We start from the raw sequence: 25,320 nt of genomic DNA, 5'->3' as shown, positions 1-25,320 counted from the left end.
GATCAGATCCTCCCCTGATGTAAGTTATCAGCATCATTTCATTTGGAAATGTTTACTTTGTGATTATGTGTGTGTGTTTCTTTCATTTGATCTTTTTATGCATCTATAACCACAGGGCTGGGATTTATACGATGGGACTCCCTCTGTCCTTCTGTGGGATTTTTCACTCTGCAGGCACTCTGTGGCTTTGAAGAACTTCAGTTCTTAAGAAAAATGAGTTCACTGATGTGTCCCAGGAGAGATTGTTGACTGGTCTGTGTGTGTAATTTTATGACAATGGATTGTATTTTGAGTTAATGTTTATGCACCATATGCTATGTTGTCAAGTTTCATTGTATTTATGAAGATCTCAATAAAATGTAGTAAAAATAAAAATACATGTTCAGGCCCAGTCTGTTTTCAAGAATAGTAACAAATGCCTCTAGATTTTTCCTTTTAATTTAAACTTGCCCAGTAAGTATAACAATAGGTAACAGTAGCAGTAGGATTGGCCTGGGCCGGAGATAAAACATATGAAGTTCTGGAAGTGGTACAAAAACATTTAGGATTGTAATCAGACAGCCTGTTTAGAGGTACCTAACTTAGGTAGTGCAAGCATTAGGGTGTCTAAAAGGAGACAAGGATTGCATGAATTGCTTAAGAGGTTTTAGATCCTGGCTCAGTGGAGCCTCCATCCCCTGAAGGTGGTGTTGGGCACCTATTGCGTGTGGTCTGCCTCGTGCAGCATACAGCCTACACTTTCTTACAGGACTGGTGCTCCCATGGGGCTTTTACAAAGGCATTTTATGACAAAGCTGTAAGCAACTAAGGGTACAGAAAACCTAAGAAGTAATCTGTGAAAACATAAAAGAATAATCTATTTAAAGGAAAGAACTGTGCAATATTCACACCACCACCTTGGGTTTAAAATATCACAAGAAATTCAAGGAACAAATAGCTCACTTGCAGAATTCTTTTCACTCAAGTTTAATTTCTTCCTACTATGTTCATTACTGTGTTGTTTGGTTTCTTTTAGCAAAATAGTGGAGGAAAACTCTTTAAGTGTGTCATTAAGCATAGAAATAATTTTCCATTAGTATATTCCTAGTGTGGTGTTTATGCTGCCAAGAAACATCTCCATATATATGTATTAGAAATATCACGTGTATTTGTCTCTTTATGTACAGAGAAAGTGAAGGAGAGAGTTTAAAAATGATTGCCTCTTTCTTCCTCACTTTCTTGGTGTAATATGTCTCCTGCAAATGAATTCCCTCTGCTTAGGTGATGTGCTTCCACAGGATCCACTAAGGTCTGTAGGATTCTACACGAGTATTGGGTCCACACAGCAAAAATCCATCGGAAGGAACATGCATAAACAATGTAAGCATGTAATTAATTTTATGAATGTAAATAGTCCACTGACTTTCTGTGAGACCACTTCCTCAACGTGATAAATACACTAAGCATGTATACAAACCTTTTCAAGTCTGTGCTTTTTGACTATAAAGTCCTTGGCGTTTATGTAAATATGTATTGAGCATGATACATTTCAATCCCAGTGGAACTCTCTGGATGCCCACATGGTCATCCAAACTATTAATATTTTTATCCTTTCTTTAGAAGTGCTGTTCTCTTCAGAATTAATAAGATAAATGGGTCACTTGCAAGAAATTGTAGAAGTTGGTTCTGGAAGATATTTCTTTTTCCTTTTCATCTTTGTCCAGAATTAGATATTCAATTAAGAATAGTTTAATTACAGTGTTGGGAGGGATCTTTAAAATTGGAACAAAAAGAGTAGCTCACACTTGGAATACTCCTACTTTAATTCATCGTATGAGCTAAAAGAGAAATCTGTTTTTGCAGTGGTGGAAGTGCATGGTTGTGACTCTTTCATGTAGAACCATTAGGTCCTTCCTTTGTACTACACAAAGAACACCAGTTGCACTGAGTTCGATCAGATCTTCAGGGGTCTTCATGCAGCCAAAAGTCATATTTGTAACTGCTGAGTGGCAAGAAAGAGGATTTTCAGAAATGTCTGCAAGGCAAGAGCAGAAAAACTAACCTAAGCAATTGAGCTGGTAATCAAATATTCATCACAAAAGCAATGGCAAGAAAGACATTCAGTTTGGGTCAGGGATCTAAACTGCACAGATGCAACTAACTAAGCCTATTGCAATGGGGTACTCACCTGCGGGTAACAAACTGGGTTCCGAAACATTTAAATCTTCTTGAAAATCCCACAGGTTTTGGTCAGGCAGTCTTCCTTGGCTCAATATTTTGTGTGTGTGTGCAAGGAAAATATTTCCCTCTGTTTACTGTCTTCCAGTCCTTTGCACATCCCCATGCTGAGCCATGAAACGTGTTTCTGTAATGTATTTCATACGACAGCAGAGGCTCATCAATTCCATCTTTGCAGATGTCCTTAAGGAACCATTATGGAGGGCTCCAAGAAACAACTTGCATTAAGAGAACTTTAAAGGTTCAGTTCTGCCTCTGTCATGCCAACAAGTGCCATCCTGTATGACTGGTACTCCTGATCTCCCTGCCTGGGGCAGGAGAACAGACTCTGCCTCAAAGCCTGTGTCATCCATCTGCATCAAAAACTACTAAGGTCCACTTGAGGCTAGAGATCCCACCAAGCTAACACAGTCAAAGCATATGGCTATCATCCTAACCAACTGTAGTGTCTACAGTCTAAGTGACCCCATACTCATCCATCACACTCAGCTGGTGAAGAAGCCATCTGCATGAATCCTCTGAAAGACTCAGCCATCCGTGACCTTAGCTGTAGTTCAGCTGCCACTTGTGCTACCACGCAATTCAAACCCTAAATGTATGAGTGCCTTCTGTGTGCTGAGAAATACCTTGTCTGACCAGTAGGCCTTGCAGATCCAGAGGCCAAAAGTAAACATCTGGGGTTGGTGAAGTTAACCGCAGGCCAGAAGTTAACAAAGATAGTTTTTGTTCTTGAATACCAGCTGAGGACCTGAGACAGAAAAAAACCCACAAACATCTTTCTCCTTCAGTCTCAGAGACAGAGGAACCATTCTTGATTAAACACTGTTATCAATAGTAGCGATCTGTCTTTAGGCAAAAAGCAAAATGTGAAAAGTTTGAGCCTGCTTGCTCACAGTTTTTGAAAGGCATGAGACACTAGAAACCCTGCTACTAACATTAAATAGTTGTGTGCCACCTCACCACTAGTGTTTTCTTGCATTCCTACATAACCATGCCACCATGGGCTGGCACTGAATGGAGAAATTACTGGTACTCAGGGAGGGAATATCCCTTTACAAGACTTTACACTAAATAATGGCAAGTTTCCTGATATTTACTATACCCCAAAATGAGATTACATTGCGAATAGGAAATGCTTAGAGGTGTTGCTCCTGGGGGCCACTGAGTTGCACACTATTTTCAAAAAAGGTTCCTCATTGAACTGCACTACGATGCCAAGTGACATTCAAATTATAAAAGCTGCTATCACAGAGAGTCTGAAGCATGTATATCCCTACTCTTGACCTTAATTTCACTGCTTCTACTTTGCTCTCTGTTGTTATAATGCACATGTGAAGAAAAAGCAACCTGATGGTCAGATATCTTTTGCTATTGCCTCATTACAGGTATACTGGTATCTCTACAAGTTTATTTAACCATGTCTTGATACTGCCTTGCCTTAGCGTTGTTAATCCTTGCTGTCTGAACTTAATTGCAGGAGACATCTAGCACCACTAGTTTTGAATTTGTTGTTTGGGAGTTCATCTACAAACACAATTTTTGTTGCCACAGGAATTGGTCCATCATGTTATGTCACCTCTTTTGTGAGGTGCACAAAAATGTAACTAACTTGTAGAGTAGAAGGAATTTCTTAAAGTAAAAACTCCAGGTGGGACCTGTTGCATGGCAGTGACAGTGCTGGATTCCCTCAAGTCACGTTGAGGGGTGGTGGGATGCCCTTCCCTACATTTACTCGCCACACAAGTTGTCAATAATGTCCCTCTGACTTTGCTGAGAAAAAACTTGCTGTTGACACCAAAGAATCATAGAATTACAGAATCATAGAATAGTTCGTATTGGAAGGAACCTTTAAAGGTCATCTAGTCCAACCCCTGTGCCATGAGCAAGGACATTTTCAACTAGATCAGGATGCTCAGAGCCCTGTCTGCTTTGTATCTAGTCTAGATCTCTCCTCTTTTGGTTTAAAACCCTTGTCCTATTGCAACAGGTCCTGCTAAAAAGTCTGTCCCCATCTTTCTTGAAAGCCTTCTTTAAGTACTGAAAGGCTGAAATAAGGTCTCCCCAGCACCTTCTCTTCTCCCGCCTGGACAGCCCCAACTCTCTCACCCTTTCCTCACAGGAGAGGTGTTCGAGCCCTCTGATCATTTTTGTGGCCTCCTCTGGCCCATTTCTAACAGGTCCATGTCTTTCCTGTACTGAGGTATCCAGAGCTGGACACAATACTTCAGGTGGGGCCTCAGCAGATCAGAGGGGCAGAATCACCTCCCTCAGCCTGCTGGCCACACTCCTTTTGGTGCAGCCCAGGATATGGTTGGCTGCAAATGCACATCGCTGGCTCATGTCCAGAGCAACACGGATGTACCTTGTGTGAAGAGGACTTCAGTCTCCTTTCCCCAGGGTAAATGTACGTTGGCTAGTGGGAGCTAAGGACTCATGGGACAAAGAGAGGCAAACACTGCACACACAGCTCTTGGACTCCTCTGACCGTGGGTATCCAGCAAGCCGAGCTTCGTCCCTGCCTCTTGCAAACAGCTGCCATCTTCTTCATAAAGTGACAGACACACAGAGATTACTGTGGTCCTTCTGGACTTATGGTGTTTAGATAAATACTCATTGTTTGGCTTTGCAGACCATAAGCCCTAGAACATTACATCATGTCTAAACAAGAGCAGTTCTGTGCATTGCTCTGCTTAGAAGGGATTTACCGTGTTCCATACTTATAGTTTGTTCTTTCTTTTTCGTATCTGTTAAGCCTTAGGTTGTAAACTTTTCAACGTAAAGGACCTGTTAGTTGTTTGCTGCACTTCACAACTGTATAGACTAGCAGCACTGTGTAGTCATGGTCCCTCCGGGCTTTATACTTGAAAATATTATTTTGTGCGAAAATTAGTCTAATATAGATAGTTTTATTTTGTCTATACTTCCCCTGCACACATATTTTACAGATTTAAGCTGCCTTTTTCAGATTCCAGCCAACTTTTGGATTAAATTCTGAATTTCTTTTTCAGTAGATTTGTAAGTATACCCAGTCCTCCAGCTTGGATGCTTGGGAGTTTTGAAACACTCTCTTCTTCTCTGTTGAAAACATTCTTAATTTCACACTATTATCATGCAAATCTTTAAGAACTTTTTTAAGATTTTGAAATCTTTCAAGGATTTCAATTAGAAATATTTGGCAGACATCTTCTGCTACATTTTATTTCCACAGGATAAAACAATTAATTAAACCTAAAGACTTATGTATAGAATAGCAGTAAAATTAGATGTAAACTACTTGCTTAAGCCTCAGAGCCCCATATTCCTTTCCTAATGAGTCCATTTGTCCTGAAAAGAGAAAGAACAGTTCTTAAAAAGAACAGCAAAAATACTAGACCCACAGAGAAGGTATGGAGTGTTTTGACAGAGTAACTTGAGTGCAGCCCCACATCATTAAACTCAGCAAAATGGTGAAGAAAAAGTTTGCTACAATCCATAGCCTGGAGTGACATCACCAACTAAACTGAGCTCATGACAACAAAAGATCCTAGACTGATGAGAAAGTGTCCTCTGATAGAGGTCAGCATTCCTTTGACTAAACACGTCTTTCAGGCTTGCAGCAGAAAAATTTGTTAGTTTGACTTGCTTGGACGTATCACACAATAGCATGTGACCATCAGCACTGTGAAACCTTTTGTGGGTCATAAAATGATTAACTGACCATTCAAATTCTAGAAATGTTGCATTTGTAGCAGCAATCAGCTCCTCAGAGAGAAGGCAGCAGGGTGTGAAACCTGAATTCAAGCAATAGGGAGGCTGAGAGAATAATTGAAATTAAAAATAACTTGGAAGTGCTAGAAATTTTATTCCAGGTTTTCAATATAGTAATAATATCTGTATTTATGTAGATGTATGTGTGTGTACATGTGTGTAATGACAATGACATAGTTTCTTAACAGAAGGAAAAAAACAGTTGCCAAAGAGTGTTCACCAGCTATTATAATTTTCCAGAGTGAACTGGTTTTAAATATTCTCTAAGGACTTCTAGTCATAAATATTTCTAGAGAGTACGCGCTTAACTCATGCCAATCAATACCATAAAGCAACACAACAGCTAAGTTAGCAAAGTAGAGAACTCTTCCTTATTGACTAAACCCTGATGATTCTTGTATCTAAGACTCCAGTTCTGCAGCTGATATGGTAATAGCATTCCTAGTTTCAGAAGGTGTGCATCCTGATATTATATTTTTTATATAGAAGACTAAATATTTTATAGCATATTTACCTGTTGAGGAAACTTTCTTACTTTGGGGAAAAAAACATTCTCCTATGTATTTCCTTTAATTTTACAGAAGACTGCCATTCTCAGAATTTGGATCTCTCTTGAACATTTCAAAGAACTACACACAGGACCTACTGTCTTCTCAAGGGACCTAAGATACTGTGTTGTGACTTTAAAGTCAGCCCTAGTAAACGGATGTGGACTTCAGGTAGAATGAGCAATGCAAAGAACTTGCTTGGACTTGGCATCTCCTTGTATTTTTGGGGACTGATGGACCTTACTACAACTGTGCTGTCAGGAAGTGCCAGGCCCCTCACTGAAGGGCAGGAGGACAACCTGTCAGACAAACTGCATCAACGTATGAAGCGCAGCTGGGTGTGGAACCAGTTCTTCGTTCTGGAGGAGTACACGGGAACTGACCCTCTCTACGTTGGGAAGGTAAGACCCGCACCAGGAGGATACCTGGCAGAGTGTACACATCTGTGTATCTGCAGACCATGGTGAAACATGGGCAGTTCCTTAAGCACCTTTACCTTCTTTCTGGCAGTGAATTTATCCACATTAATTTCACTTTGCTCCCAAGAGCTTTTGACCAGTGTCACCTTCGTTTGGAAGAATTTCACTTCCAAGGGGCTGTCAATATATTTGCCTATTTCAAAGAGATCTACTGCATCAATCTTCATTTGTAATTGAGGCAGTGTTAGAAAATCTCTAGTGAACTTTCCAGGGACTCCTACAATGTCAAGGCAAAGCAAGGTTATATTGACATACAAGGATTAGGAAAGAAAGGAAGAGTTTGTGATCATGTTTCTGTCTGTAATCAAGTCAGCTGGAAGCTGAAATTCACAATCAAATTAAATAGCCAGTTTCCCTTGAAAACTGACATTTCAATTTTTGTTTCCTGCAAATCTCTGGAGTCAGAGTATCTTCTTGATTACCACAGCTTGACCACAGGTTAATTCTGTGGACTACAGAGAAATTGCTCCAAATCCAGAAAGGCAGAGGGACAACTCATTAAATCCAACCATGAAGGGTCCTATTTTTGGATCCCTTATACCCCAAGAACCTACACATCAGCAGAGATATGTGCAAAATGGATCCCTAAGCTCATCCCATCTACTTGGTATTTTGCATTGACTTTTCTGCATCTCTTTCAAGATCAGCTGCTGGAAATCAGACCAGTGATGTCTGCCATAACACTCTGCCTCACTATAACCATCGTCCTTTTTTTTTTTTCAAACTGCTTTTAATGACCCTGAATTGTTTAAAGTATTGACCCTGTTATTCAAAGGATTATGGTCAGTGCCAAGTTTGTTTCTAGTCTACACCAAGGTGACAAATCTGGAAAAAGTGGGGAGGGGACAGTTAATGTGCTTACGTGTTCAAATAATACAATTAAGATTTTCCACACCTAGAATATCAGATACTGCTGTGATGAGTGCACACTACATATAGGTAGATGTAAAAAAATTAAGAACTAAGAAAGGATGTCAGAAAACAATTCCTTCAGATTTCATTGCTTGTTTTTACATGATCAAGGGAAAAGAAAAAGAAAAAAGAAAAGGAGAAAAGAAAGAAAATAAAGAAAAAAAGAAGGGAGAAATAAGAGGGGAGGGAAGGGGAAGGGAAAGGAAAAGAAAGGAAAGAAAAGGAATGGTAAGAAAAGAAAAAAGGAAGGAAAGGGAAGGAGAGGAGAGAGGAGAGGAGAGGAGAGGAGAGGAGAGGAGAGGAGAGGAGAGGAGAGGAGAGGAGAGGAGAGGAGAGGAGAGGAGAGGAGAGGAGAGGAGAGGAGAGGAGAGGAGAGGAGAGGAGAGGAGAGGAGAGGAGAGGAGAGGAGAGGAGAGGAGAGGAGAGGAGAGGAGAGGAGAGGAGAGGAGAGGAGAGGAGAGGAGAGGAGGAAGAAAAGAAAAAAAAGGAAAGGAAAGGAAAGGAAAGGAAAGGAAAGGAAAGGAAAGGAAAGGAAAGAAAGGAAAGGAAAGGAAAGGAAAGGAAAGGAAAGGAAAGGAAAGGAAAGGAAAGGAAAGGAAAGGAAAGGAAAGGAAAGGAAAGGAAAGGAAAGGAAAGGAAAGGAAAGGAAAGGAAAGGAAAGGAAAAAAGAAAATAAAAGAAAAAAGAAAAGAAAAGAAAAGAAAAGAAAAGAAAAGAAAAGAAAAGAAAAGAAAAGAAAAGAAAAGAAAAGAAAAGAAAAGAAAAGAAAAGAAAAAAGAAAATACACCAGAATCACATATCCAGAGGCCCATTTGGACTTGTATTTATCATTCTGCAACCCCATAGAGCTAAACTGTGCCCTCAGTCACACCAGTATAAATCAAAATGAATCCACAGGCTTCAAAAGACCTCCTCCTGATTTATCCCTGTGTGACTGACAGCAAGATGTGTTCTCCTTCCTCCCACAGCAATGGTATTACCAGTGATTGCCACCAAATGAGACCTCATTAGTCTTCATTCATCTCTGCACCTAGCTTTTCAGCTCTTGATATCTCTATTGATTAAAGAAATTAATATTTGCTTTCATGCAATTCCCAGCTTTGGAACAAGGGCCAGACATATTATTTCACATACTCCGTTTCATCTGAAATGACTTCAAGCTTGCACTGTGAGTTGAATTTTACCTAAAACAAGTACTGGAAGAAATCAACTCATTTTAGACTTGATTGTGTCATTAGGAGCACAAAAACTTGGCAGGGCCAGCAGTGCTGGGGGAAACAGAGATGATTCTTCATGGTCTGTGTCCACCACACAAAGGCCCAAGCTGCCATAAATGAGCTCTGTCCAGGACCACCTACACCATGGCTGTGTTGGCATAGGAATGCGCAAGTGCTAATTAGCTCCCACAGTTAACAGGGCCAATTAGCCCCACGCACTGCTGATTTGACATGGCTGGGTCTCTCTGAAGGCCTCCTAACTCCACACTGCTCCGTGTACACCAGGCACTAGGGAAACCTGCTGCCAAAATGGGCCTCTGGGGATCGCACATTTCATCTTCCCCCTTCCCTGAACTGGGTGCAGAGCAGCCAGCCAAGCGGCTGGATGAATTCCATGGGGGCTGCTGTGAGGGAAAAGCTTCCTCTCCTCTCATACCGCCAAAGGCACGGGCTCTCAGAAGAAGCTGCAGCCCACCACAATTCCTCGCCCCGCCTGCGTTCGTGCTGCCTGTGTCTCAGGAATCCTTAGGAAAGGGGTCACCAGGGAATAGTCTGTGGGCTGAACTAATTGTTCTGGCAGACCAGAAATTTTTCAGCCCGAGTCACCCCAGGCTGGCTCAGAAATAGCTCTGTAATGGCTGGTGCAGTGCTGGGAGGAGGTGCAGAAGGACTCACAGCCTACTGCTTGCTGCAAGCACCAGCCCTCCAAACAGCCCTGGCTCCCACGCCTGGCCAGGCAGAGCTTTTTCTAACTGATAGCACCCACAGCACCCTGAAACATCCTGCTAGACAGGTTGTGCTTTTATCTGCCTTTTCCAAGCCCAAGACAGAAGGAGAAAGCATGCACAGCGTAGATCCAGTTGTATTTATTTAAACACTCTAAAAGCTTCCCGTATGAAAGGGGGCCTTCTGATGCTCTTGTACAGTTGTTTCTGACTGGAGCAACCCAAAAAGCACCTTGACTTGAACCATAGGTCCAGGCTTACCTAATAAGATTGTCAAGGCTGCTATGAAAAATGTACTTTCCTATATAATTGTAAGGCAAGGTGCAAAATGTCTTATGGACAGGAAAATGAAAAGAAGCTTCCTGAGGTGAAATCAGTACAATTTTTCCTTTTCTCCAATGCTCATTATCGTAATTTAAAGGATTTTAGCTTCAGAGGGTGCCTGGTCCTGTCACAGGTAAGTATGAGGCTTCAACTCTCCTAGAGGTAGCCATTATTGACTAATAGATCGAGCTAGGCAAACTGAAGCCTCCATATTTGCTACAGCAGGTATTTTCCACATTCATCCAACAACATAAACTGCATCAGTAATTGAACTGGGTACAGACTTCACCACTTTGCTGTATTGGAGACTTCCTAACCCTGTTTCAAAGGAAAGAGGTGATTAAACCACAGCAGCTGAATGAGTGAAAAAAATGCATCCTTTCTACAGACTATCACTGCAGATCAGCCAAACTCACTCATGCATCCTCACGAAAATCCCCTGCAGGTGCTAACTCCCTGGAGGCAGAGAAGGGGGAACACATCAAGGATGGAGTCACAGCCTGGTTAGCAGAGATGTGTGAGTCCTCCCCTGAGCTGCCCTCAGCAGCACTGCTCTCTTCCACCTGCCCTTTGCTGGGAAATGTGTCTCTCAGATGCAGGTGTAGCCTCCTTAATCTTTTGTATTATCCTCATGAAAAGAAGCAACCCAGGTTGACACAGTTAAAAATTTCTCAGGAATTACCAGCTCTTTTCCTCCCACAGTCCATTCCTTAATGTGGAAGAGAAAGTACAAATGTATTCCCCCTACTTCTGTGATAGCTACATTGCAGAACAATTTATTGCACCACCCATAAACCAGAGCCAGCTTAAAACTGGATCACCTTTCCAGCACAATGACTTCTACATACACCCCAAACTGCACCATCCTGATATTTGGTTTGATGTGAACAACAGTGTGAGCTTCAGTCCTTTCAGACAACAAAATTCAGATTTATTATAGTCTGGCAGTATTATGTCTTTTAGGCTGTTTTTAGCTTTGTCTAGAAAGAGCACGTTATATGAGAAGCTACAAAAGTGCTGCTAGCCTTTCTTACTGCCTAGCCTTGGTTGTGACTCAGTGTTTTTGACAAATCACAGCTAGACAGAGATTCTGTTGTACTCCCAAATTCCTTTTAGCATGCCATGTCCATTCCTTATTTGCATCCTACACAACTGCATTCAGTCCAAACAGGGCTTTGGACAGAAGGTGTAATTTAACTCATGAGTTTGATACAGTATCTTCTTCTAAGTCTTTTGAACTTTCTCAAACATCTTCTGCTATTTTTACTTTTCATTTTCCTTTTTCTTTCCTTTTCCCTTTCCCTTTTTACTATTTCTTTTTATTATTATTTTTCAATTTTCTCTTCTCTTTTCTTTTATTTCCTTTAATTTCCTTTCTTTTTTATTTTCTCCTTTCCTTTCCTTTCCTTTCCTTTCCTTTCCTTTCCTTTCCTTTCCTTTCCTTTCCTTTCCTTTCCTTTCCTTTCCTTTCCTTTCCTTTCCTTTCCTTTCCTTTCCTTTCCTTTCCTTTCCTTTCCTTTTTTTCTTTTCTTCCTCCTCCTCTCCTCTCCTCTCCTCTCCTCTCCTCTCCTCTCCTCTCCTCTCCTCTCCTCTCCTCTCCTCTCCTCTCCTCTCCTGTCCTTCCCTTTCCTTTCTTTTTTCTTTTCTTACCATTCCTTTTCTTTCCTTTCTTTTCCTTTCCCTTCCTTCCTTTTTTTTTCCTTTTTCCTTGCCTTTGCCTTTTCTTTGACTTTGACTTCTCTCTTTTTTTTTTCTTTATTCTTATTTAATGAGGAGTTGTAGATGTTCCAAAACACATTTTCTTCCATCAGGCACAGGTCTAATTCTCCAATCAGGTCTAACATCTGTATCTGTCTCAGCAGCTGCATTGTCTCACTGACACACTGATGAAGTAAAACAAATGCCCAAGATACAGCTTAGTGGTTCTGAATCAATTAGAACAGCTATAATAGTGTCCTCCTTCTGGAAGCATCCTGTTCACTAGCTCCTACAGTGATAATCTCTGAGTTATGGGTGTTTAGGGTAAATAGTGGCAACTACTGTCGTTTTTAAATTAATCACAAGACGGTGTTTGTTGAAGATATGCCAGTTTGCAGTCGTGGCACCTGGGTGTGAATTAATACACATGGCAGTCATCTAAATTTAACTGTTTGCCACTGCCAAATTTTTATGGGCTTATTCTCCCTCCATTTAGCTGATACATCACCTGGAGCTGCCAGCATTCCTCCAAAGGACTGATGTCTCTCAGATGCAGCAGCCACTGCATATACCAGGAAAGGGGTGAAATGAAGTATCAATGACCTGACATGGCAGTTGTCACAACCTGCACCTTCAGTTCTTGCAGCCTGTTTGCAGTGTTGCTGCCCTTAACACTTGGTGTCCCAGCAGTCATTGAGTCGATGGGTCGCCCACATACAGACCTGTCTGCAGGGTGGGACATGCCATAGAAAACCATACAGATCCCACCTCAGCTGAAGTCAAGCTGATCCTACCCTAAAATCAAGAGTAGGCCCAAGTTTTGTGTAGGTCATGTGCTGCACCCTGAGATGCTGGGAAGGAAAACAGCCTCCAGAGAATGAGCATCTTCCAACCAGATCTTTCACTGTGGTAAATGGGCTTTCAGCTCCCAAGTCTATCGGGTTCATGTGCCCTAAAACAGCTGAAGAGGTGGTCCACTGGCATTAGAAATGCTTAGGTCATATAAGCCAATTTGTCCGTGTCCCTTTAAATCTTTTTCGTATGTGAAAAGTTATTGTGTAGTTTTCAACGTGTCTTTAAACAGCTCAGAGATGGCATTTCTTTTTTCTTAAGACAATAGCCTGTAATCAAATGCCTTGAGTTTCACTTCTGCTTTTCCACATGAATTTGCCATTTCTATTCAGATTCTTTCTTCAAATCCTAAAAATCCTTTGTTCATATATTCAGTTCATGATTCCAAGATTTTTCTCTCCAGTACAAATATTTACCTATGTTTGACCCCATTCTTCACAATTATTCTCATATGACCTTTGAGCTCACCAAAGCATTAAACACGCACTTGATTCTGACCATATTTCTTGAGATAATTGGATCATATATGCATTTCAATATGTGCTTGGCTGAATCTAGCCCAATTTGACCACTTTTTTATTATTATTTATCTATTCTTTATTCATCTCTCAAAACAATAATCACACTGGAAAACAGTATTCACACCTGAAACATTCTTGAAAATCCCATTTTGTTTATTGCAGCTCAAGTCTATTACCTTCTTGTCTTTTGGGACTGAACCAATACTATCTCTGGGCATTGGTCTTTATGCTCTGTTCCTCAAAAGCATGGAGTATGAGCATACTGTTAAGCATCTTCATAGTGTGAGTGAAATTAAATGATTTGTTTGTCTTTTGATAGTCATTCCAGTATTTCATGGGAACCAGGTGTTTAACAGAATGGTAGTCCCCAGGATGATTTGTTTCTCTGTTTTAGATGATAATTAGCACAGCATTTACTTTTCTTCTGTTCTGTTGCATTCACAGCTATCTGTGGCTGCTCAGAACTAATTAGCAGTCATGCAATAAATCCGTTTGCTAATTCCCTAGGAAAACAGGGATGCCTCTCATCTCTATAGCCCACCACGGACACAGTCAAATGTTTGTCATTTCATACCTTACATACTGTTCAACAATAATTCTCTCCTGAAGACGTGAGGATCCATCCTAGTTTTTATTGCTAAAATTTGCATGGAAAAAAAAATTAGAAGACTTGTGAATCATGACAGTTACTGAGCTCTCCCATCCTGCTTTCCCCTGGATCCCAAACAGATTGGCCTTATCCACCCCAATATTATGCTGCCCCTGGAACATCTGTCTCCTCTTAAGCCATGTGAGCAAATACAGTCTGCAGCTTTGCTGACATCACCTTATCCCAAGCCTGGAAGAGAGTCCTTCTCAACGGCCATTGCAGCCAGGCAAAAGATAATTATTGTGTTGTGTGAGATTTCAAAAAGGCACAGAGCCTGTTCCTGTTTGGGTGTCTCTGCCTTTTCTTCTGGCACAGCTGTGGGTGTAGAAATGAGAAGACAGGAGAAGGTTTTTAATTGCAGCTCTGTGATACAGTTTTTACCGAGTATTTGCCTCTTTCGGCAAAGCAAGTTCATTAAAACCAGCTTGTGAGTCCCAACAGTGACACGAAAATGGTCAGGATGCTTATGTGCTTAGTGTTTCTCAGCAGCTGCTTGCCCAGCTCACAGTCTAATTGAATCCTGTTCCTTTTCACAGCTCCACTCTGACATGGACAGGGGAGATGGTTCAATCAAGTACATCCTCTCAGGAGAGGGAGCTGGCATCGTGTTTACAATTGATGACACGACAGGGGACATTCACGCCATCCAGCGACTGGACCGGGAAGAAAGGTCGCAGTACACCCTCAGAGCCCAGGCTCTGGACAGGCGAACAGGCCGGCCCATGGAACCAGAGTCTGAGTTCATCATCAAAATCCAAGACATTAATGACAATGAACCCAAGTTCCTCGATGGCCCTTATGTAGCCTCTGTTCCAGAAATGTCACCTGTGGGTAAGGCAGATTTTGTGAAGTCTCTTTCTTGTAAGCAAACTGGAGATGGTCACCAAAACATAAATTCACTGATTCCTTGGGCTCAGCTTTTGCCTCTTTCACAGGAGCTGTGGGACAAGAGATCTTTCCATGGGGTGCCTGAGTGCCGCAGAGTAGTGATAGAAGGTTTTACCCTCAAACAACTTACAGTAACGTAGTGGCCCTTCTCCCCTGCCATCAGATGATGGCAATAGTAATGACCATTAGATAACCATTACCATCCAGAAAATAACACAGTTTTAGGAACCTATTCTAGTTCACACTGGGAGCTGAAATACTGTCCAGGAGCCCTTGAAATCATGGGCACATGACAACAACTATTAGCAGCTTTGCTTCTTCTAATCCACGTAATACTGCGCTAAACACAGTTCAGTGGAGCCCGAGATTCTGGTACCATTTGCTCTCCACTTTTAGAGAATGGGATCATGTCAAAGACAGTCCTGTTATTGCAATGCAGAAGACAAACAGCAACCTTCCTACCTACACAAGTCAGGAGAAACCATTTCCATATAAAAAATCCTATAGTCACGTAAAATACTAGTTTTCTCTATTCTTTTCTTTCTTTTGGAGATGTTTAATGCTTTTTGTCTCTGTGACGTCATTACAGAGATAATAATACCATATAAATCTCACATCTTGAAGTTAGAGATATGCTTCAGCTTCTCATTCTTCATTATTTTGCTGACATAAAGCTAGAGACAAGCATCAAATACAAAAGTTCCATTCAGAAATAATGGTTTTTAGTGGTAATGGCTAGCATTAATTCAGATTTATTTTCCAGTATGTATCTAGTAACACTGGATTTGTTTCTAACACAAAACATTATGTGGAAGGCTAGATGCATTAATAAAGGCATTGTCTGACATTTTAAGGAGTCAAAACTCACATAGATTTCAAGCAGTTATGCCTTACCTTCTCCTTGTTCTTGATAAATGACATCACCTGCAACCATTATTAGCTTCAGAGGAAGCAGACCTTGAAAACCAACTGAAGAAAAGAAATATATATGCATCTGTGTGGATTCCAAAAGGCGCTTCAACACGGTCTGATCTCTAGGCCATGCAATGTAAACTCTAATCCCACAGAGAGATTGTCTCAGAGATACAACCCTTCATGCTCACTATTTGTGTACCATTTCTATACCTTAGTCAACATATGGCACCCCTGGACTCTCTACAGCTGTGTGTGATTTATGTCTACGTAGCTATAGATTTTATTTGAGCTGCCTTTAAATAACATTTAAAATCAAGAAAAAGGGAAAAGAAGCAAACAGTATATAACTACCAGCTCTCTGCAAACCATAACAAAGTACTGTTAAATCAGCAATTCTGTAACTGTGGCCCATGGAGTACTTGCTTTTTTATATCTTCTTGTAGATGCATGATGAATTTATGCCTATTAATTCCTTTAGTGCTAATGAGATGCAAGTGTGAGCAATAAACACAAGCACTATGAGTCTCAAATGAAGAATTCTGGTGGAGGAAAGCTCTTGTTAGGCATTTCAATTTATTTAGAACTGTGTACTTTTCATGCCAGCTCTTTATCCCACAAGGTCTTACCTGATGGGTTTTTTTTGTCAGGCACCTCTGTTATCCAGGTGACAGCGACAGATGCTGATGACCCAACCTATGGAAACAGTGCAAGAGTAGTGTACAGTATTCTGCAAGGACAACCGTATTTCTCTGTGGACTCTCGGACAGGTAAGTTATTTCATCAGGGGATGATGCAGTGTGAAAACTGAAAGTTCCAAGCAGAAAGGAAATGTAGTGTGCATCATGACTCTGGTCAGAGAAAGATATTTCTATAGTTTGGAGCCAAGAGCACTGTGCAAGGGTTAAAGCAAGGCTGTAGTAATGAGCTCCAGAGAAGAATGTGCTTTCCGCAGTAATATGTTCATCTGAATGACCGCATTCTGCACCGCAGGAGCTAGGTGGGTTTGGTGCTGTAAATATTCTTGTTGGCTTCTATTGTTGCAAAAATGTCTTCAGCACATCTAGCTAGGAACAAGGCTTAGCAGAATAAATAAATAAATAAAATTAAAAAGGCAATCTATGATCCAGCCAGGACTGCAAAGTGCAAGCTTAAATGATGCAATTATCTGGAGTAATTTTACCTAAGGGTGTTCTTGTTAATAACCTTAAATTTATCTATAGGACATCCTCTCTGTTTTGCTTGCTTTCTCTCTCTCTTTTTCTGTGTATATCCAAGGTTTATATCCAAAAGAGGAATCTGACAGGTTTTGACAGTTTCTAAAGGGCATCTGTAGTGCTAAGGTCAGAAACTCATGAGACGATAGTCACTGCTGAGCCCTAGGGGACAAAGTATAAAAAGCACTGCATAATCTACTTCTGAAAGTTAGCAGTTTATGTAGTAGGTGCTCTAGCCAAAGAGAAATTTGTATATGGTATGTGATTTCCTCAGCTCTTCACAATGTAAATAAAACAGTAATCCTCATTTTGTAACCAGGTTATCAGCCACAGAAAAATAAGGGCATAATCAGACAAATAAGACCATAATCTTAGATTTGTTAAGTACTGAATGATTTCTAAGAAAGCAAAGCAGCAATAGTCAGGGTCAGATTCAGTACAGATTTAACCATTAGAGTGCAACTTCAACAGAAGATAGGCCCTTAAGTCCAAAATCATGTATTTGTTTTTTGTATTTAACCGAAAAAAAAAAAAAAAATAAAAAAAAGGTTTTAATGATCATATTCCCCTACAAGGTAAAAAAGGTGGTTTTAAATCCCCTCAGATGGAGTAGGCAGAGGCCCCCTGAGTCTCCCACTTCTCAAGAAACCATCAGAGCTCTTATAGAAAAGGATGGACATCACCTCTCTTCTTCGCTACTATATTTTTAAAAGAGTGAATCTCACTCAGTTTGGTGAAAGAAATGGTACCAGCACATTTATTTTGGAGGATCTGAGCCTTTCCCATAGCACGAAGGAAAGTTTTAAGGTTCATCACCGTCCTCATCATCTCCTTGCTGACCAGCTGTGTGCAGCAGCATCAAAGGCTCCCTGCTCAGCATGGCTGCTCTTCCGGGTCCCATTTGGAGCAGCATGAACTCCGATGTGGTTCTGAGTCCTGGTGTCCTGGACTGGCCCTCCTCGAGGGACCAGAGGCCCCAAACAAGCACATGGCAGAAACTGGCTTTTAGGCATTGGTGTCTTTTTTTAGATCTAGCCTGTTCTGTATGAAGGGCAAGCCAAGAGTGGAAATTCCCTAAAAAGTATTCATGTAAGGAGAAAATATTTCCCAAAATGCTAAGGGTTTTCATATCTTATTTATATCCATGGGAGTTGAGGAGCTACAGCACTTCATGGGAGTTACTCAGCTTGGCAGGATGAGACTCTTAAGGGCTCCATGTAGCAAGATTAAAATAGCTCACTGTGAGTTGTTCAGTACTGGTCACTATTTCTTCCCTTGTACATACAGTGATAATTGCCAATGCAATATCTTCTTACTGCTTTTTTATTAAATCCATATATTGTTTTTCTGCTAAAAATAAAGCCCAAATGCAGATCACTCAAGTTAATAGTGTCCTGATGTGCAAGTACTGCTGGGACAGTCCCTGGGGCTGACACATATCCACCCCCACACAGGAGGGCACCTCGAATTTGTCACAGCTCACGTCTAGTGAGAGCCATCAGTGCCCTGGAACATGTCCCCTGGCAGCGCATCCCCTGGGCTGCACCAACAGCCACTGCTTCTCTCCTGCTCAGGGACCCTCCTGCCGCCAGGCAGCCTGTGGAGCATCACGCCAGGCAGACAGGTAGCAAAGGGGCAAGGGGTTGCTGAAGGCGTGAGGAATGGGTCGCACTGGGATGACTGGAGGGCTGACGGCTCCTAAACACAGACCTGTTCAGCTCCGTCCTCACAGACAGGCACGTGGAAGGGCAGGATGCAGTGGGGTGACAAGGCAAGGAGTGCGTGCACCAGCAGACCTGATGCCCAAGGAATAGAAAAGAAAGGGGAGCAGCCAAACCTTAAGGCAGACACGGGACAGGCTGGGGTGAGGCGAGGCTGGTACCGCAGGCAGGGCCGGGGCTGCGGATGCGGGCTGGTGAACCGGCCGGAGCACCCGGCGGCATCGGCAGCGCTGCCCGGGCCGGCTGCTCGCAGGCTCCATGAGAGAAGTGTTGCTGCCACCTCACGTCCTCTCGCAGTAGTGTCACCCCGCAGGACATGGTCGATCTGCAGGGTCTGGGGAGCAGGGTGACTGGGGGGGGAGCAGCCTGCCCGAACCAGGGGTATTCTCCCCGAATTCTGCTCTCATAGCTCCCAGTCCCGAAGGAGCCAAGGAAAGCCGGTGGGCTTGTTTCGGGTTGCCTTCAGGACTATGTGTGTAGGGACACTCTGGAAATCCCATCTTGACATATCTTTTCACTAATCACATCACTTCCACCTTTTCTGCAGACATATTTAGCCTGAGCAGGGCCTTAATTCAGTATAGTGTGCTCTGTTCCCGAAATACTCTTCCAGCTCCCTTGGAAGACAACATTTTAATCTTGAACAGACAGCTTGCCCAAAGCTGATGCATTTTAACTGTTCTTCTTTAAAATTCACACCTTCTGTTAGCCTAGATTTAATCTCAGTGAGTTTTACTCTGCCAGGAAAGGTGAGACTGAATGCAGAGTCTGTTCTCATTCATGACACAGGGAATATGATGCAGGAGCAAGATCACTCCACCTTGTTTGTGTGCTTTTTAACTGCCATTGCTTTTGTTCCTGAAACCCCTTCCCTCCCTCAATCTCACAGGCTTAATCAGGACAGCTCTAATGAACATGGATAGAGAAGCGAAAGAATATTACGAAGTGATTATCCAAGCCAAGGATATGGGTGGACAGCTGGGAGGATTAGCTGGAACAACTACAGTCAACATCACCCTCTCTGATGTCAATGACAATCCACCCAGATTTCCACAGAGTGAGTACCCGCTGTGTCAAGATGGGCAAAAAGGGGTGACTGAGTTGTACCGCTGCTGTTTGCTCTCCTTACAGCCATTTTCAAACTCAAGAGAGTGACAAATGGAGGTGGGTGGAATTTCAGATTGCAGAAGGAACTTGCCTTCAGAAAATGTCAAAATGGAGCATTCACCATCTTGTCTTTCAGAAGAGGTTTCTGACCTCCAAAATCATCAAAACCAACACTTTGTTTTTTTAAGGGTGGGAAATTAACTCACAGAAAAAAGGAAAGAAAGAGATCTTTTGTGTTCCTAGACTGCTCATAGCCATTTCCTTTGGCTGCTAATTGCTGCCCTGATTCTCTCTTCATCCTGTAATATCTCCAAAAGGCTGTCTGTCAAATCAGGGGCATGTGGCACTGCTGAAAGTTGAAAGAGAATTCATTCAGCACTCCAGCCAGGCCACTGCAGGGGGGTGTCTGGTAGCTGTAGAGTCCCTTGTCGTACAGGCTGCTCTCCAGTAATGGTTTGTCTAAATCTTGGCATTATGTGGTTAAACCCTAAGATATGTAACAGCCACAGTTAATGGAATGCAAAAATAGACAACTCCACTCTTACCAGAAACAATATTGTATTTACAAAAGTGAATCTCAAAGCAAGATTTGCAATATTTTGCTCTTTTAAAAATTCTTTCGGAGCAAATTTACTTACCTAATTCTGTATTACTGTTAAAACTTTGAAAGAAACTTTTCAGGTCTGATTGAACTAAATCTTTAAAGGTATCTATTTTTTGGTGGTGTAAATCAGTCTCAAGCCATTTTGGTTTTGCCATTTTTCCCATCTAGCTGAGTGTCGAGGGTTTAGATTGAGGGGTGACAACAAAACCCTGGCAGTTGTATTGTTAACCTCCTCTCCCCCACACTTCCCCCTTTTGCCCCTCCCTCTCCCCCCTTCCCACGAAGGACAGGCGATCGGGAGGGAAAGAAAGACAGAGAGAAGAGAATTGGAAAAATTAACAATGTTTTACTAATGCTACTAATAAGAATAGAGAAAATAATACAAAATATACAAAGCCAATCTTGAAAGTCTCAGCAACTGCAGAGCCAGCACCCAAAGTCCTGGATTGGACTCTGCAGCCAACCGGAGCTGGATTCAGTCTCTCACTAGGCCTCAGTTCGCAGGGAGGACTAGCAAGGTCCTCTCCTAATGTCGACCATAAACAGAAGGGAAAAAGAAAGGGAAAGGAAAAGGGGAAAGGGCCGAGATCTTCGTGATCTCCCACTTTTATATGAAGTATTCATGTGAATGGAATGTTATATACAGTTGGTCAGTTTCTTGGTCACTTGTTTCTCGTTGTCCCTCTCGCGAGAAGTCCATCCGTGCTTATCAATAAGTTTGCATTCCATTGCTAGGTTTACCAAAACATGTATCTGGTTCTCCAGGAAAATGCAGCTAATATGAAGCTTTAGCTGACAGGCAAATTCACTAAAAGAGAAACTTGTTTTTTAACAAAACCAGGACACTGAGAAAAGAAAACTCCTGCAGTTCTTTTTGTTGCTATTCTTCTCCATCTGCTTCTGCACGTTGCACTGCTAAATCAAAGCACTCCACTTAAGATCGGCAAGAAGCATCAATTTCCACTTTCCTTTTTTGGGCAGAGCAACTTGTTGAATGCATCATTGCCAATCCTGTTTTGAAAGTGGCGTGAATTGTAACTGTTTGATATCAAAGTCTTGATTAAGAAAAATGAGAATAGATCAAATCCACCTTTGGTGTAATTCTGCCTTGTAAAGCTCAATAACTGGTGGCATTAATAGAGATAGTGCAGCAAGGAAGGTTTGAACATAAAGTAGAGAAGTACAGGGTGTTTCAAAAAGATGGACCAAATTTCACAATGGCAACATGTTACAATTACATAAAAATTTACAAATGCTTTAATGAGTTATCAAGTTTTAGTACCCTTTTTTAAATGCTCTGTGTTCCCTCCACCTGCTGTACAGACCACATCGAGATGATAGTTTAATTTGTATATAGTGATTTCAAATTTGTTCCTTTTTGAAACATTCTGTGTTTTAGATATAAAATCTGTATTTTTTAAAACACATTTTTAAAATAGCAGCTTTCTCTTTCCCCAGGCTTGCTGCTAAGCAAATTAGTGATGCACCAAATGTGCTCAAGATGGGATTTGTAGGGAGAGGTAGTATATTTTAATAGAGTAACTGGTAAATTTGGAAGACACAGGCAAGCTTCCAAGCTCTCAAAGCCTTGTTCAGGGTGGGAAAGAAGTTTATATGGCCTTGAGAAAGGATTTGTAGAGCTCAAAACATGTGTGTTCATTCCCACTATACAAGCTGATCTAACAAAAAATGCCTGTCCTATTAAATCTCTTTCATATCCTGCTTTATATCGTGGCTGCAACAGCACTGATGTTAGTTGCCCTGTTTTTCTAGTTGAAGTTCCCATTTTCAGGTATATTGCTGTTTTGAAAAGAACCCTTTGAACAAACCTGTTGATAAGACAAACACCTAAATAAAACTTTCCCAGGCAATTCCATTTACTGTGGCTTTTTAAAGAAAACCACAGCGCTGTTGCAGCTTTGGGAAAGGTTCTAGGGGGTTCCTGCAGGCTACGCACTATTGTGGCCTGCCTTGACCTACTCTTTGCATCGCTGTGCAGTTTTCAGTTCCTTTTCACAGCCACTTTTTTGCCCCCTCTCCCTCTGTGCTGCCTGTGCCAGAGCATTATCAGATGAGCGTGCTGGAGTCCGCTCCCGTCAGCTCCACGGTGGGACGCGTGGTTGCTAAAGACCTGGACGAAGGCATCAATGCGGAGATGAAATACAGCCTCGTGGACGGAGATGGACTGGATGTCTTTGACATTAACACTGATCCTAATTACCAAGTTGGCATCATTACAGTGAGAAAGGTAGTAAAGTTTCCTTTTTATAGTAATTTATATGGCTAACGGTCCTGGTCACTTTTTATGTGTGCAGTATTCCTTATGTTTGTAGTAACTTAGTTCCCATTACATGACAGTAGCTATAAAACACAGTTTCTTTAACATTCATTGCTAAAATATGAAAACAGACTGCGTTCCTAGGAGCAACCTTTAAAAAGTAGGGACAGCAATAGCATAAACATGTCTTTTCCCACCAAAAGAATGTTCTGACTCACTATTTATCTATTTAAATATTCTCTGTAGCTTAATTATCCTACAATGCAAGAAATTAGATCAATATTTGCATTTGAACTGTACACATTTTTCACTCTGGTGTTCCACAAACAATAATAAAGCATGCCTCAGAATTATTTATAAACCAATAAAACCCAGGCAGGTTTTTTTTTTAATTGCTGCTTGAAGATCCATAAATGCTAATTAGGCTGGAAGAAGCTGTCTCTAAAATGGCATCTGTGAAACTGCTAGTACTCTGTACCGCAGACTATGCAGAAAGGCATAGAGTATTTTTCTTAGACTCCCTGCTATAGGATATTTGTTCTACAATCTTACATAAATGCTAGAAGTTCAACTCTGTTTCTAGATTATGAAATTGTAACCATATTTCTGCCTAAGAATATCTAGTGTACTAATAAGGAAGTATAGTCTCCATTTAAATAGCCTCGGACTAAATTGTGCCCTCTAGCAAAGCATTAAGCATGTATTTATGGCCACCCTTCTCCAGCTCTTGTTTATGCACGTAAGTCCCTGCCGGTTTGCTGGAATGAAGTCGATGTGGAATGCAAACTCTAATGTAATTTTTCACTGATTTACTGGTGAAAGAAAACAGTTTCTTTGGAGTAAATGTGTCTATAAGCTTGACACTTGTTATGATTATAGTTTTACTAGATGTTCATGTATGTCAGGAGGAGGAGTTACAAAAATTGATAGTAACAATCCTACCAGATTCCTAACAATCCTACTGGCATCAGGTACATACTGCTCAATCCATCCAGTGTACATAAATGTTTGCAAAATTCTTTATAGGCCTGTAGTTTTTTTTAATGTTTTGATTAGCAGTAGTCGAACATTAGGAAAGTGGTCCTTTGGATCCACTCAATTAAAAAGAAAATCAATTGGTGTTTATAGGAAAGAATTTTTAAACCCCTAATGAAATCTTCTTTGAAAGAAAGAAAAAATGGCCTTTTAATTTTTGCAGACTGATTCCCCAAACAAAATAGTTAGCACTAATCCTGCTTCTATCACGGATATTAAAAAGTTAGAACTTACAGATAAGACCACTGCTTTCAATCTTGCGGCCACTGATCTTGGGCAACTAATCCCACAAACTGTTGAGCGCCTCCTGAACAGTTAGTTACAGCTTTTTCAAACTCCCTGACTGTGGGGCTGACACTCTCGGCAGTGACAGCCTCTCTCTCCTCCCTGCCTTCACTTTTGCATTTCCCATAGGAGGCAGTGGGAGGTTACCCAGACAGGATGGATCCCAGCACCCAGGGAGCCCCACGTTGCCCCCCATCCTGGCCATCCACTGCCTGGTCAAACACTTTCTCACAACCACCTCTGCTAAATATCACCCACACAATGCACCTCCTGGTGCCCATCTTAGCCTCAGGGGAAGGAGGACAAGGACAAGGAGAGGTTCCATGGGGTACGTCTCTTCTCGGCTGTGTTTTGCAGCATGCTTGGTTCACAGGGGAAGGCAACCTGCTTGCGGGATGGTGCTTGTAGCACCAGTGTTGGAAAGAGTTTTGAATGTACCTGTGAAGACAAATCTGATTTGGGGACCAGTGGTTTTGAGGCATTGGCACGTGAGATGATCTGAAGGGAAAGCCACGGTTGACGATGAAGGACTCCAAGGCAAACTAAGGGGGTCTGAACACGGGAGCATTAAAAATATGGTGGCCTGGCACGCTTGTTTGATTTTTCTCATCTTTCTAGCTTGATCATTCTAGGTAATCATGTCTCTGTCTAATGTAGTTGGGTTTTATAGCTATTAAGTGTTTCTGTGATTTAACTACTCATTTTATAACTTAGATTTTTAGTGTACATGCAATGTTTCTCATGCAGTTTTCTCCGCACGAGAAACCGTGAAATATAATGGCCTCTTTTTTCAGTATATGTTTAGGCAGCTTTGCATTGCACGTTTTCCTTGCCAGATGGACAATAAGTGTTGCTTGGTCATGTGAATATATTTTACTGCTATTTTTACTATGCATAAATATGCAACTAGTAGACCATAATGACTCTGCAGTAATGGGTAATATGTTTGTAGACCTAGCTAAATCCACACTGACAAGTGTCATGCCTGCAGCAGTCACTGATTTAGCATGTGGAGCTAAGGGCAGCAGCAAAAAGTTTCAGATCATCTGTACCTGCTGCTACAGGTTGCACAGTTCTTACTGTATCGCTGAACAACATCTCCAGTAATACTGGACCACCATCTTCCTCAGTGAAAAAAAATAGTTCCCATTCCAGTCTTCATTCCTTAACCCCATGTACCAAATGCTGAGTTCTAGTTTTTATAATTTCAAGAACTCCAGTCTTTCATTAGGCATTCCTGTGCAGGACCTCTGTATTGGTAATTCTATTGTGAAAGCATGAGCTTTTATATGTCACTGCAACGTTTCCACTTCTTCAGAAAGGAGCTGTTGTGGCAGTAGACAAGTACTGAGGCCTCCCCTGAATTCAGGGCATGTTTTGAGGC

General features: G+C 41.6%; 1 protein-coding gene across 4 annotated transcripts in view; it reads left to right on the top strand.

Annotated features, from left to right (window-relative positions):
* The window catches only part of CDH20 (cadherin 20), a 119,600-nt gene that overhangs the window by 74,461 nt on the left and 19,819 nt on the right, over nucleotides 1-25,320 (top strand). For 2 of the 4 annotated variants that reach the window (XM_065052585.1, XM_021285473.2), the window contains exons 2-7: nucleotides 1,261-1,359; nucleotides 6,546-6,913; nucleotides 14,426-14,720; nucleotides 16,340-16,459; nucleotides 19,517-19,684; nucleotides 22,399-22,586. In XM_065052585.1, coding sequence (XP_064908657.1) covers nucleotides 6,671-6,913; nucleotides 14,426-14,720; nucleotides 16,340-16,459; nucleotides 19,517-19,684; nucleotides 22,399-22,586 — 1,014 coding nt within the window. In that variant the 5' untranslated portion in view covers nucleotides 1,261-1,359; nucleotides 6,546-6,670. The remainder of the gene's footprint in view (nucleotides 1-1,260; nucleotides 1,360-6,545; nucleotides 6,914-14,425; nucleotides 14,721-16,339; nucleotides 16,460-19,516; nucleotides 19,685-22,398; nucleotides 22,587-25,320) is intronic. The other 2 variants (XM_065052584.1, XM_005500907.4) reach the window with 1 other exon arrangement.

This window comes from Columba livia, chromosome 2 (assembly GCF_036013475.1).
Source record: "Columba livia isolate bColLiv1 breed racing homer chromosome 2, bColLiv1.pat.W.v2, whole genome shotgun sequence".
NCBI classification, from domain to species: domain Eukaryota; kingdom Metazoa; phylum Chordata; class Aves; order Columbiformes; family Columbidae; genus Columba; species Columba livia.
This window is presented reverse-complemented; position numbering and strand designations above follow the sequence as displayed.